At 45.6% G+C, this 13,808-nt stretch overlaps 1 protein-coding gene across 2 annotated transcripts in view; it reads left to right on the forward strand.

Moving 5' to 3' along the window:
- MSN (moesin) overlaps positions 1 to 13,527 on the forward strand; it is a 75,881-nt gene extending 62,354 nt beyond the window's left edge. For both annotated transcript variants that reach the window (XM_050776922.1, XM_050776923.1), the window contains exons 4-14: positions 521 to 795; positions 2,190 to 2,273; positions 2,977 to 3,123; positions 4,325 to 4,421; positions 6,534 to 6,697; positions 8,060 to 8,190; positions 8,443 to 8,603; positions 9,792 to 9,884; positions 10,237 to 10,461; positions 10,999 to 11,849; positions 12,170 to 13,527. In XM_050776922.1, coding sequence (XP_050632879.1) covers positions 521 to 795; positions 2,190 to 2,273; positions 2,977 to 3,123; positions 4,325 to 4,421; positions 6,534 to 6,697; positions 8,060 to 8,190; positions 8,443 to 8,603; positions 9,792 to 9,884; positions 10,237 to 10,461; positions 10,999 to 11,163 — 1,542 coding nt within the window. In that variant the 3' untranslated portion in view covers positions 11,164 to 11,849; positions 12,170 to 13,527. The remainder of the gene's footprint in view (positions 1 to 520; positions 796 to 2,189; positions 2,274 to 2,976; positions 3,124 to 4,324; positions 4,422 to 6,533; positions 6,698 to 8,059; positions 8,191 to 8,442; positions 8,604 to 9,791; positions 9,885 to 10,236; positions 10,462 to 10,998; positions 11,850 to 12,169) is intronic.
- Positions 13,528 to 13,808: the final 281 nt, after the last annotated feature.

Raw genomic sequence — 13,808 nt, forward strand, 5'->3', positions numbered from 1 at the left:
CCACCTTCTGCTGGTAAAGTCTTGTTTTCCTAAAAAGTTGAATCTTTTGCTGGACAAGTGTGGAGCCACTAGTATTCCATTTCAGGCTTTAAAAAATGGTCTAATTTGTGCTCTTGTCTAGCCAATTCTCAATCCTTCGTCATATATCCTAGTCCTTACTTTGCTAATTTATGAAATTGGAGGAGACTTATAAGACAAGCTGAAAAGAAGAGCTTATGCCTACTCTCAGAATTTGGGGATAGTTGGATATAGTCAGACAAAAGTGGTTTGAAGACTTCTGATCATCAGTCGGTATTAAGGTAATTTCAGGAAGAAATTCCCAACAGAAAGTGATTACAGACATGGGATTCAGTCCCCAGTGAAAGTAATGTATTGTTTTTCTTAATTACCAGGGGGTTGCCACCCAGCTCTCTAAGATTATGCAAATTGATGATCTTTCAGTGTGTTTCCCCTACCCCACAGCCACTCTGTCACCCTTAAAACCTATTTTTTGAGAGTCCATAACCCTTACTGCTCCCAGGTGACTGCCCAGGACGTGCGGAAGGAAAGCCCCCTGCTCTTTAAGTTCCGTGCCAAGTTCTATCCTGAGGATGTGTCCGAGGAATTGATTCAGGACATCACTCAGCGCCTGTTCTTTCTGCAAGTGAAAGAGGGTATTCTCAATGATGATATTTACTGCCCGCCTGAGACTGCTGTGCTGCTGGCCTCGTATGCTGTCCAGTCTAAGTATGGCGACTTCAATAAGGAGGTGCATAAGTCTGGCTACCTGGCCGGAGACAAGTTGCTCCCACAGAGGTGAGGTGATTCCCTGCCCTCCTTTGCCTTGGCCATAAGGGGCTGCAGCCCACAGCTGACCAATCCCTGCCCCACAGGGGATGCCAGATCTGTTCCTCTCCATTGGGATCTGTCTGAAGACTGTGTTATGCTGCTCAAGAGACATTTGCATATAGTGTCATACTCTGTTGTTATTTTTCTAGCTTTCCAAATAAAAAGCCTTTTTTCCCCTCTGTCTGCCTGATTACAGAACTTTATTACCCGGGAGGCAGGTGCTTATGTAGAACCAGAGATTGAGTAATTTCTTTCACCTCTCCCTGGTTCCATTTTCTCAGTTCTTTTTACTGATTTAGATCTCTTATATCAGAAGTTCACAGGGGAGAGAGAGAAATAAGCAAACCAGGGACACGGAGAACTCAAATAGTCTTTTAATATTGACAGCTAGTGTACAGAGCTTTCTCCTTTTGTAAACTTCAAAGTCAAAAGCTCTAAAACCCTCATTATTTTTGTTTTTGCATCACAATAACACACAAAATGAACAAAGCAGGCATTATCCTTATTTCCTGGCCGAGGAAATAGAGGTGCAGAGGTACTCACACTGACTTTCCCCATCTGCTGCAGCTCATCTGAGGCAGAGCCAGAGCCAGACCTGGAAGCTTAGCACCTTAATATTTTAACACTAAATTTTTTCCAACTATACACAATGGCCGTTTCCATAGTCTTTTGGATTAGAAGGAAAAGCTTTGCTTCATTCTGGGAGCCTCAGTCCCACTGGAGTTATGGCATATATGTACAACACACTCATAAGATATTAGGGATAGTGCTTGTACCCTGGGGACTCTCCCTGAGTCATTGCCATGATATCTGAGATGGCATGTTTAAAGCTAACCTTGTTTATAATCTAGTAGGTCTTGGAGGTTGGGCCTGTTGGTTTTTCTCAAAGCCATTAGGACTCAGTTCATTGCTCTGTAGCCAAAGGCCATTCTTTCATTTCTGAGCAGTATTCTTATAAACATAGACTGTTGGTCCCAAGAGGATCTAGGAGAGAGTATACCTGGCTCTATGAGGTCCATCCCTACTTTTAGCCCCTCAAGTCAGCACAAACTCCTGATGCTTTATTGCTATGCTTAGGGACCACAGCACATCATTTGATTTGTGGATAAAGGTACAAAGGAAGGTGTTCCCCTTGTTGTTTTTGATCATCCATTCTTGTAGCTCTCTTACCTTTCAGGCAATTCCTTGTGTCTAATTTAATACCTTTTTAGCTATAATTTCAGTCTGCTTCCAGTGTGACCTCAGTTGGCTGACTCTACATCCTCTTTGCATCAGCCCCTTAGAAAGCTAAATGGGCTTCCCTTCTCTCCTGCACAGGGACTTTTGCGCTTTAAACTACTCATCACCCATTGTCTTTCCAGAGTCCTGGAACAGCACAAACTCAACAAGGACCAGTGGGAGGAGCGGATCCAGGTGTGGCATGAGGAACACCGTGGCATGCTCAGGTAAGCTTGCCCAAGCAGTGGTGGGCCCCACTTCCCTTATAGGGTGAATGAGAATGCGTTCTGGGGAGAAGAGACAGATGACAAGGGACATTGGTAGATGTTGGAGAAGAGGGAACAGGGATGATAGAAGGCAAACTAGGACCATTATAAGGTTGTTTTTTGTTTGTTTGTTTTGCTGAATGGTGGTAACTGATAGCACAAACAGTTTTGACTATCAAGAAATGGAGGGGACCTCAGGATGTCCAGGGAGCTACTGGGCCACCAAGGACTCCCCGCCCCCTGCCAGAAGGAAATAAGGAAGGAGCTCTTAAACATGGCAAAGCATTTTTGAGGGTTGTCTAGTTGAAGGGCAAATATCATCATTTTGCCATAACCACATTCTGAGCCCTGCTAAGAATGTGTAAGAGGCTGTCACAATGAATGAGAGAAAGAAAATTGCTTCTGTGGCAGCCAACATGCCAGAGGCCAGCAAGGGTCAACCCATCTTTATTCCCTTTGGGAGCATAGACCCTAGGTTTTTGTTAGGAGATTTTGCTTTGCAAAAGTCATGCTATGCTCTGTTCTCCATCATCTGGTTGCCTTTTGTGCCCTTTCCCACTCCTGATAGCAAGATACTTGTCAGAAGTACAGAGTAAGCAGGCTTTCTCTCTCCTTGGGTCTGACTCACAAGCCCCACTTTGTGACCCCCAACTGTGTCATTTAGGGAGGATGCTGTCCTGGAATATCTGAAGATTGCTCAAGATCTGGAGATGTATGGTGTGAACTACTTCAGCATCAAGAACAAGAAAGGCTCAGAGCTGTGGCTGGGGGTGGATGCACTGGGTCTCAACATCTATGAGCAGAATGACAGGTATATCTCAGATCTCTTTTAGTTTATTTAGGTTATGTTAACATCTAGGGCTCACTTTTCACCAAGGAGCAAGGCCATAGCTCTTGGGTCCCACCTCAGTTCTTTTTCTACCTAATTTAGTCCAGCCCAGATGATTTCACAACTTTCCTTAGGCCTCTAAATCCTGTATTGACTAGACTCACACTGTCAACTGTGGTAGCCACCAGCCACATGGGGCTATTGAACACTTGAAATGTGGCTACTTTGAATTGAGATATGCTGTAAGTGTAAACTACACACTGGACTTTGAAGATTAGTGTGAAAAACAGAATGCAAAAATGTCTTAATATTTTTAAAAATATTTATTTACATGTTCAAATGATAATATTTTAGATATATTGGGCTAATTAAACTTATTAAAATTTTATTACATCCATTTCTTTTTACTTATTTTCATGTAGCTACTAGAAAACTTAAAATTATATATGTGACAGTCATTATGTTTTTATTGATTTGTGCAGGCCTAGACTGTCTTATCGGGATATATTATGATTAGTCTCCTGTGATAATTAAATGGCTTTTGGCCTATAATCCTCTCACTGTAGCCTTATCTCACTTGCTTATATTTTTCACTTGGTGTGCTCTTGGTGAGAATGGAGATCAATAGATTATTGTTCCATATAACTGCTGAATCTTGGAGTTCATTATTTACTTTTTCTCTAACTTTTGTAAGCTTGGATAGAAGAAACTCAGTTAAATAGGGCTGGGGATTCCCTTGAGGAATTGTTACAAGTTCCATGCCTCAAACAAAAACATAACAAAACAAACTCGAGACAAGGAATCATATGTTAGTTGTAGTATCAGGAGATCCTTTAGTGAACTCAATGCTGGCAACTGACCTGGTGGCATGTGATGACACTGGCTGAGCTGGCACCGAGTCTACCTCCTCCAGAGAGAAGTGTTTGTTTGGCCAAGCTTGGTGGCTCATGCCTGTAATCCCAGCACTTTGGGAGGCTGAGGAGGGAGGATCGCTCGAGCCCAAGAGTTCAAGACCAGACTGGGTAACATAGTGAGACCTCGTCTCTGTTTATTTAAAAAAAAAAAAAAGAGAGAGAGAGAGAGAGACATAGAAGCTTGGGGGTGATGTGAGGGCAAGCCACCAGTTCTCTACGCCCTTCTTGTCTTGCCCTTGTCCTGATATTATTGGTTTCCATTTCTACAGACTAACTCCCAAGATAGGCTTCCCCTGGAGTGAAATCAGGAACATCTCTTTCAATGATAAGAAATTTGTCATCAAGCCCATTGACAAAAAAGCCCCGGTGAGTGATTCCTCCCTCTGACCAAGACGGGTACTTGCCAAGGCCTTCTATAATGAGCAATCATGCTATTCTATTTTTCTCTTCCTTTGCTGGTTTGTGTGTGTGTGTATGTGTGCGTGTGTGTGTGCGCGTGCATGTGTGTGCACACATGCACGAAGAGGAAGCACAGATAGAGATTGGGAATGGAGGGAGATGTTGATGCCAAAAATGGCCAGCAGACATCCCGTACCTGATTCTACTCTGCTACCTGTCTCCCTCACTGTGGATGAGGGAGAGCCACAGGCAGTGTTAAGTACTGCTTCTTAGCCGTTGTCTCTGCCGCCCTGAGATTCTGAGGTGGAAACCAAATGCATCTCGTATTTCCAAGCCCCTGGGGTCCCGAAAAGTGGACACTGTTCACATATTTGATTCCTTTCTTTTCTTTTCTTTTCTTTTTTCTTTTCTCTTCTCTTCTCTTCTCTTCTCTTCTCTTCTCTTCTCTTTTCTTTTCCCCTCCCCTCCCCTCCTCTCCCTCCCTTCCCCTTCCCTTCCCTTCCTTCCTTTTTTGACAGAGTCTCGCTCTGTCGCCCAGGCTGGAGTGCAGTGGCACAATCTTGGCTTACTACAACCTCAGCCTCCCGAGTAGCTGGGATTACAGGTGCATGGCACCGTGCCCGGCTAATTTTTGTAGTTTTAGTAGAGACAAGGCTTCGCCATGTTGGCCAGGCTGGTCTTGAACTCCTGACCTCAGGTGATTTGCCTGCCTTGGCCTCCCAAAGTGCTGGGATTACAGGTGTGAGTCACCATGCCCAGCCCTTGATTTCTTTTTTTTATTATGGAGAAATGGCTGTGACCAGAGAAGTACAAATCCCAAGATGATCCTACAAACTTCTTGGTAGAACTTGACTGCTGCCCTCTCAGACTTTTCTCCAGAGCATTCCAAGACCAAAAAAGTGCTTTAACTTCACTCATTTCTCTAACACACTCGCCACACTTCTTACCCACTCAGTAGCCTGCAGCTAACAAGACCAGACAGCTGGTGATTGTGGTAGGGTAGGAAACTGAGCTGAGTATCTCCTTTTCTGGGATACCTCATGTTCAACAAGGCCCAGTGACAATACTACGCCTGACCCTTTTCATGAAGGCTCAACCATTCTTCTCCAGCCCTGAGGTGTCTGAACTTTCCCTGCTAGGGACTTTACACGTTGTCTCCTTAAACCCTCAGCAACATGGTCAGGTAGGTAGTAAGTAGCATACTAATTTTATGGTTGACAAAACTGAGGTTAGAGAGATGGAGTGATTTGTTCAAGATAACACAGCTAAAAATGGTAGAACTGGGATTTGTACCTAGGTGATTTGACTTTGAGAGCCTGTGCTCCCTCCACTGCACCCCAAGCTATATGAGACAGTAGCAGTGTGTGGTCAGTGGCAGAGGAGATGGCGGTTAGCCCGTCAGCTGGTGACTTTGGTCCAGTGGTATTTGTAGTAGCAAACTCAAACTCACTGGATTTTCTTGTGTGTTTTCTTTTATTGCTACTGTGCTCAACTTTTATCAGAAAAAGTTGAGTAACAAAGCCAGCTGAGATCAAGGGCTCATTTTAAAAACAACAACCAGGACAAGCAGTGATCAGGAGATTTATGTATTTATATATGTATTTACAGCCTGCCTTGTTCCAAAAAGGATTTAAGGGGCTGGCTCTAGGATTTGCTTTCAGGAGATTGTAGAAACAGTCCAGTCACCCATACTGCACCCACCAGCGTATTGTCAGGGGTCATTTGGCTTCCAAAAGAGGTCACCTGAGACCTAGCATGTTCCCTAATTAGCAGAGAAAGTTTGAATCCTTCAACTTGATTAAGAGTAATTTAGGATGCTTTCATAAGCAAAGATTGAAAGAAATTGTGGGAAGAACACGGGTTTCAGAGTCAAGAAACCTGGGTTTCTAGTCTTTGGTCTGCCTGCTGTCTGACCCTGGGTAAGTCACTTTACCACTCTGATAATTAGTCTTCCCATCTGTAGTGCAGGAGGTTAGATTAAACATTCTTTTCAGTGCTTTTGGATTTAGCTTTTCAGAAGGCAGAAGATCACCTTCACCTGGCCCTCCGAATTCTTTCTGATTGCTGATTTCCCACCAGGACTTCGTCTTCTATGCTCCCCGGCTGCGGATTAACAAGCGTATCTTGGCTTTGTGCATGGGGAACCATGAACTATACATGCGCCGTCGCAAGCCTGACACCATTGAGGTGCAGCAGATGAAGGCACAGGCCCGGGAGGAGAAGCACCAGAAGCAGATGGAGCGGTAGGTGCTGCACACTGATGTGGGGGGCCAGGGCTGGGGCAAGGAAGCTTCTCAAAGGTACCCAGCCTGCTAAGTCAGGACATGAGGCCAACCTAGGACTTCATAGATAAGAGGTTAGACACCAATGTTCACATTTATTCAGAAAACATTTACCAAGTTTGAGGGGCAGTTTTTACAGAGCTGGATCTAGCAGGAACCTGCCCTGTAGGACCTCACAGTCTACTCAGTCTAGTAGCAGAGAGAGGGAAAACAATATATACATAACTCAAGGTACAAACGCCATGCCATTCATTCACTTAATAAATATTTATTGAGCAATGAATAAGAAAAGACCAAAAATCTCTGCTTTTGTGAAGCTAGCATTCTAGTGGGGAGGAGACAAACATAATAAATAAGCAAATTATGTGGTACATAAGATGGTTAAGAATTGCTATGGAGAAAAAAACATAGAAGAGGGGTGGGGAGAAGGGTAAGCCAAGTATTCTGAGGGCTCAGATGGAGAATACCTAGCCAAGGGAGATAAGAAGGTTCCTGGAAGAGGTGCTAGGGCAAGAAAAAGCAAATACCTATTCCAGATTTGTAACAAACTCTGGGAAAAAGAAGCCTAGAGCTGGGCTTTAGGGCAGACAGATTTGGACCTGAGGACTGATGCACTAGCCATAGAGATTACTGGACTTGAAGCACTTCATCCCAGCAGAGAGCCAAAACTTGTCTCCCTACAAGGTATATAGGGCAGGTCTTATTGGACCATTTTCAAGATAGGGGAACAAGAGCAAAGCAGTGACATAGCTAAGGTCACCCAGTGGGTTGGTGGGAGAGCTAGGATTCCTGACTCAGGGGCACATTGACAGGGCCCCGTGTACACTGGCCTATGTGGGGCTGTGATATGAGGACAAAGGTATAGAGCTAAGGGAGGGTGGCCCAAACTCACAATCCCTGAGTGTGTTGAGAAGGTTGGGTTGAGAGACCCAGAGGCAGCAAGCCTTGCAATTCCCCAGGCTTTTTTTTTTTTTTTTTTTTTGAAAATGGAGTCTTGTTCTGTTGTCCACGCTGGAGTGCAGTGGTGCAATCTCAGCTCACTGCAACCTCCGCCTCCCAGGTTCAAGCGATTCTCCTGCCTCAGCCTCCCGAATAGCTAGGGCTACGGGCGCATGCCACTACGCCCAGCTAATTTTTTGTATTTTTAGTAAAGACAGGGTTTCATCGTGTTTGCCAGGATGGTCTCGATTTCCTGACCTCATGATCTGCCCGCCTCGGCCTCCCAAAGTGCTGGGATTATAGGCGTGAGCCACCATGCCTGGCCTCCCCAGGCTTTTATGGAGCTTTACTATCCTGTTCTATCCATTTTATCTCCTTCCCTAGTGCTATGCTGGAAAATGAGAAGAAGAAGCGTGAAATGGCAGAAAAAGAGAAAGAGAAGATTGAACGGGAGAAGGAGGAGCTGATGGAGAGGCTGAAGCAGATTGAGGAACAGACTAAGAAGGCTCAGCAAGGTGAGGCTTGGAGTCACCTTGGAGATTGGGTTTTTCCAGACCTGACTCTGAGCTGGAGAACCTTCTTCCTGAGCTGTACACACAGACAATATAGTTCAGGTGTGGCTACAGACTAGAAAAAGAATGGGCAAGAAGAGAACTCAGAACTTTCTGCCAGCTTTGTCCTGGGGTGGATCATTTCCAGGAAGGAAGCTAGTGTGTCATCTTTATCTCTGTGCTCTTCACTGCCTTCTCCCCTCCTTTTCTGCCCAGAACTGGAAGAACAGACCCGTAGGGCTCTGGAACTTGAGCAGGAACGGAAGCGTGCCCAGAGCGAGGCTGAAAAGCTTGCCAAGGAGCGTCAAGAAGCTGAAGAGGCCAAGGAGGCCTTGCTGCAGGCCTCCCGGGACCAGAAAAAGACTCAGGAACAGCTGGTAAAGCTGTAGGATGGACTGGGGTTTTGGGAACTGAGCTTTCTTCCTTGTCTGCCTACTTACTTATAGATACTTTTGCTTACATGCTGGCTCTTTAGAGCAGGCTACCACTCCATGGGCCTCCAGCAAATAACTAGTTCAGAAGCAAGCTGAGAAGTCACTAGTGTGGCCCAGGAATTTTTGCAATCTTCCCTAACCCTTAGTTTCTGTTCATTTTCTTTACCCTTGGGTATCTGAGCTGATTGGCCTGGCAAAGAAAAGGGAAGGAGAAAGGAACAAAAGGAACTCATACTTGAGTTCCTGCTGTATGTTGCTGTGTTGGAAATATTTCCCTTTTCCTTACTTATTTCTTCTTCCCAGTAACCCTATGGGATTAACCTCATATGAGATAATATGCCCAGATAAGGAAATTAGAGCTCAGAGAAGAGATTCACCAAAGGTCACACAGTTGTGGCTAAATAAGGATTAGAACCCATTTCTGCCTCTGTTTGAAAGCTTTGCTCCCTGAAATCACATGCAACTGTGTCTATGCATTTTGGGATCAATACTTTCATCAATACTTTCATCAATACTTTCATCACAGTTTCCAAGGGTTCTGTGACACAGAAGTGAAGAACCTGTGGTCCAAACTCCTTGACATATACTCTTCCCCTCTACTGTTGGAGGTGGGAATATAGGGAACCAAGACCTGTCTCTCATGAGGAAGCTGTCATGGGAGATTTACCCAAGGTGTGCATAAGCTTTTTTCCTTGTTCAGATCACCTTGTGACACTTGAGTGTCTTTCCTGTACTTGTCCTGGGAAGAGTCTTAGTGGAATCCTGAGCATTCTAGGATATCAGGAAAGGATCTGCCACTTCAGGAAGTGACCCAGTGATGGCCAAAGCTTTACTGAGGCCCCAGCTGCATACTTGCCAAGAGGGGCATGGGGAGAGATAATGAGGAAGGGACAGAGATGGCATATTGTTTGTCTTCAGGAGGCCTACAGTCTAGGTGGGGGAACTCTGACTTGAAGTGGTGGTCAGGAAAGATGGGACTGGAATGAAGTGGTGTGGTAAAAGAGTCTCTGAGGCAGCAAGCAAGTGGAGCAGTAGGTCCCTTACTAGTCCCCCAGGGGAACTTGGGTTGAAGACACCTGGGTCCTGAGGACCAGAAGGCCCAGCTCTCACAGGCTTCCAATTTTTCCGTAGGCCTTGGAAATGGCAGAGCTGACAGCTCGAATCTCCCAGCTGGAGATGGCCCGACAGAAGAAGGAGAGTGAGGCTGTGGAGTGGCAGCAGAAGGTAAGACACAGGGCGTAAAACAAAGCATTGAGGGAATGGGTACCATATGCATAGGTTACAGCTCCTTAGATTCCTTATGTTTTGGCTCCCTCCCTCTTTCATACTTCCTACAGCAGGCATCATGGGAGAAGGTACTCATGGTTTCCTCAAATACTTACTGGAGTTCTTCAATACCTTTAGGAAGTTGGTACAATTGCTCTTGTTTTATGGCTGAAGAAACTAAGGATCAGGCAGATGAAGTGTCTTGTCCTACCTGGTGCCTGCCTCTTGCCCGACCATTCTAGGCATATACAGGATGCCACAGTTTAACTGGTCTCACTGAAAGTCTTTCTCTCCTTCTGTCGCTGTACAGGCCCAGATGGTACAGGAAGACTTGGAGAAGACCCGTGCTGAGCTGAAGACTGCCATGAGTACACCTCATGTGGCTGAGCCTGCTGAGAATGAGCAGGATGAGCAGGATGAGAATGGGGCAGAAGCTAGTGCTGACCTACGGGCTGATGCTATGGCCAAGGACCGCAGTGAGGAGGAACGTACCACTGAGGCGGAGAAGAATGAGCGTGTGCAGAAGCATCTGAAGGTATCCGAGTAGGGCCAAGGGTCAAGGAGACTATATGCATTGATTTAGTAGCCCATGGTATTCTCTAACCATCATGGGAGATAGGTATAAGATCCTGTCCCAGTGCTGTGTGGGAGCCCAAGCCTTTCTTAAGTGACAGCTTTAAGGATAGGTACCTCTCCCTTATTAATCAGACCTTGGGCTATCTCTTCCCTTTTTGAGATTTTCTCTCTGCCCCACCTCCCACTCACTACATTCACCTCTTACATTAAGAAAATATCTAGCTGACAAAATTCCCACCTGAATCTTTGGTATGTTGTTCTACTCTCAGAGAGTACCCATTATCAGCTGGTCCCCTAAGTCTGTTTTATTTTATTTTTTTTAAATATTCTTGCCCCACTGCAGTTCTAACAGAGTTGGAAATGACTCAATATTTATATAGAGAGAGAAAGGGTGAGGAAGAAAGAAGGAAACAGAAGAGAAGAGAAGTCTGGTCAAATAACAGGAGGTAAAATGAGAGAAAGCCATTGACCTCTGTGTTCCTGTGCACCCTCACAGGCCCTCACTTCGGAGCTGGCCAATGCGCGAGATGAGTCCAAGAAGACTGCCAATGACATGATCCATGCTGAGAACATGCGACTGGGCCGAGACAAATACAAGACCCTGCGCCAGATCCGGCAGGGCAACACCAAGCAGCGCATTGACGAATTTGAGTCCATGTAATGGGCACCCAGCCTCTAGGGACCCCTCCTCCCTTTTTCCTTGTCCCCACACTCCTACACCTAACTCACCTAACTCATACTGTGCTGGAGCCACTAACTAGAGCAGCCCTGGAGTCATGCCAAGCATTTAGTGTAGCCATGGGACCAAACCTAGCCCCTTAGCCCCCACCCACTTCCCTGGGCAAATGAATGGCTCATTATGGTGCCAATGGAACCTCCTTTCTCTTCTCTGTTCCATTTAATCTGTATTGCTAGAATATCCTACTTGCCCAGCCCAGAGGTACTTTCCACTTGATTTTGCAAATACCCTTACACTTACTGTTGTCCTATGGGAGTCAAGTGTGGAGTAGGTTGGAAGCTAGCTCCCCTCCCCTCCCTTACCACTGCCTTCTTCTTCAGGGTCCTGAGATTTACAGGGTTAGAGTATTACGCAGTTTAGGGAATGAGGCAGGACCTTGGATATCTGCTCCAGGATGTCAACTGACCTAAAATTTGTCCTTCCGGTGCCCATCCCGCTTAGAGTTATTTAGGCTTTGTAATGACTGAGGGATAAAAAGATGTTCAGTCATTTTTGTTTCTACCTCCCAGATTGGACCTGTTATAAACTCAGCCTCAATAAGCCTTGTCATTGACTTTAGGGACTCAATTTCTCCCCAGGGTGGATGGGGGAAACAGTGCCTTCAAGAGGCTTCACCAGGCCGGGCGCGGTGGCTCAAGCCTGTAATCCCAGCACTTTGGGAGGCCGAGACGGGCGGATCACGAGTTCAGGAGATCGAGACCATCCTGGCTAACACGGTGAAACCCCGTCTCTACTAAAATACAAAAAAAATTAGCTGGGCGAGGTGGCGGGCACCTGTACTCCCAGCTACTCGGGAGGCTGAGGCAGGAGAATGGCGTGAACCCGGGAGGCGGGGCTTGCAGTGAGCTGAGATCCGGCCATTGCACTCCAGCCTGGGCAACAGAGCTAGACTCCGTCTCAAAAAAAAAAAAAAAAAAAAAAAAAAGAGGCTTCACCAAACGGACTAGAAGGCCATTCTGTTCTGGCAAGGCTGAGTAGAAGATCCTACCCCAATTCCTTATAGGAGTATAGGCCTGTCTAAAGTGAGCTCTGTGGGCAGAGCTACCCCTTACTTATTATTCCAGATCTGCGGTCACTTCGTAGGATCTGCCCCTTCCTTCTTCAATCCCCAAATCCTCTCCAGCTATAACAGTAGGGGTGAGTACCCAAAAGCTCAGTCAGCCCTATCAGGACTCTTGTGAAGAGAGGATATGTTCACACCTAGCTTCAGTATTTTCCCTGCCAGGGGTTTTAGGTCTCTTCCCCTCTCAGAGCTACTTGGGCCACAGCTCCTGCTCCACAGCCATCCCGGGCTTGGCATCTAGAGCTTGATGCCAGTAGGCTCAACTAGGGAGTGAGTGCAAGAAGCTGAATATGGTGAGAGAAGTCTGTGCCCTGATCCCAGTTTACTCAACCCTCTCACGTGACCAAAATCCCCTTCTCATCACTCCCCTCCAAAGTGGTGACTGGGCCCTGCCTCTGTTTGACAAACCTCTAACCCAGGTCTTGACACCAGCTGTTCTGTCCCTTGGAGCTGTAAACCAGAGAGCTGCTGGGTATTCTGGCCTAGTTCCTTCCACACCCTCACCCATTGCTCTCAACCCAGGAGCATCCACCTCCTTCTCTGTCTCACGTGTGCTCTTCTTCTTTCTATAGTATTATGTATTTTACTGATATCTAAATACTGATTTCTGCCTTCCTTGCTAATGCACCATTAGAAGATATTAGTCTTGGGGCAGGATCATTTTGGCCTCATTCCTTTACCACCCCCACACTTGGAAAGCATATACTATATTACAAAATGACATTTTGCCAAAAATATTAATATAAGAAGCTTTCAGTATTAGTGATGTCATCTGTCACTATAGGTCATACAATTCATTCTTAAAGTACTTGTTATTTGTTTTTATTATTCCTGTTTGTCTTCTCCCCAGGGTTCAGTCCTCAAGGGGCCATCCTGTCCCACCATGCAATGCCCCTAGCTTAGAGCCTCCTTCAATTCCCCTGTCCACCACCCCCGACTCTGTGCCTGACCTTGAGGAGTCTTGTGTGCATTGCTGTGAATTATTGACACTCACTTGGTGATATGTCCTATATTGGCTAAATTCAAACCTGGAATTGTAGGGCAATCTATTAATAGCTGCCTTAGAGTCAGTAACTTACCCTTAGGGAGGCTGGGGAGAAAGGTTAGATTTTGTATTCAGGGGTTTTTTGTGTACTTTTTGGGTTTTTTAAAAATTGTTTTTGGAGGGGTTTATGCTCAATCCATGTTCTATTTCAGTGCCAATAAAATTTAGGAAGACTTCACAGTGACTCAATCTTTCTTTGTAGTATGAGTGGGTAGCTCTAAGATATTTCACTGCAATTTCTATTTACTCTATATATTACCGTCTTATCTTTGGTCTCATTTCATCTATACCTTAGTTCTATGGAGAGGAGTGATATGACTATCCCCATTTTATACAGGAGAGAATAGACTCAAAGAAGTATAATAACTTCCCAAGGTCACAGGACTGTCTAACTTAATAGTTTGTGCCCTTTCTGTAGTTCCAGGCCAACTTTTCTACTGTGGGTGTGGATCCTGCATT

The sequence above is a fragment of the Macaca thibetana genome, chromosome X, assembly GCF_024542745.1.
Source record: "Macaca thibetana thibetana isolate TM-01 chromosome X, ASM2454274v1, whole genome shotgun sequence".
NCBI classification, from domain to species: Eukaryota; Metazoa; Chordata; class Mammalia; order Primates; family Cercopithecidae; genus Macaca; species Macaca thibetana.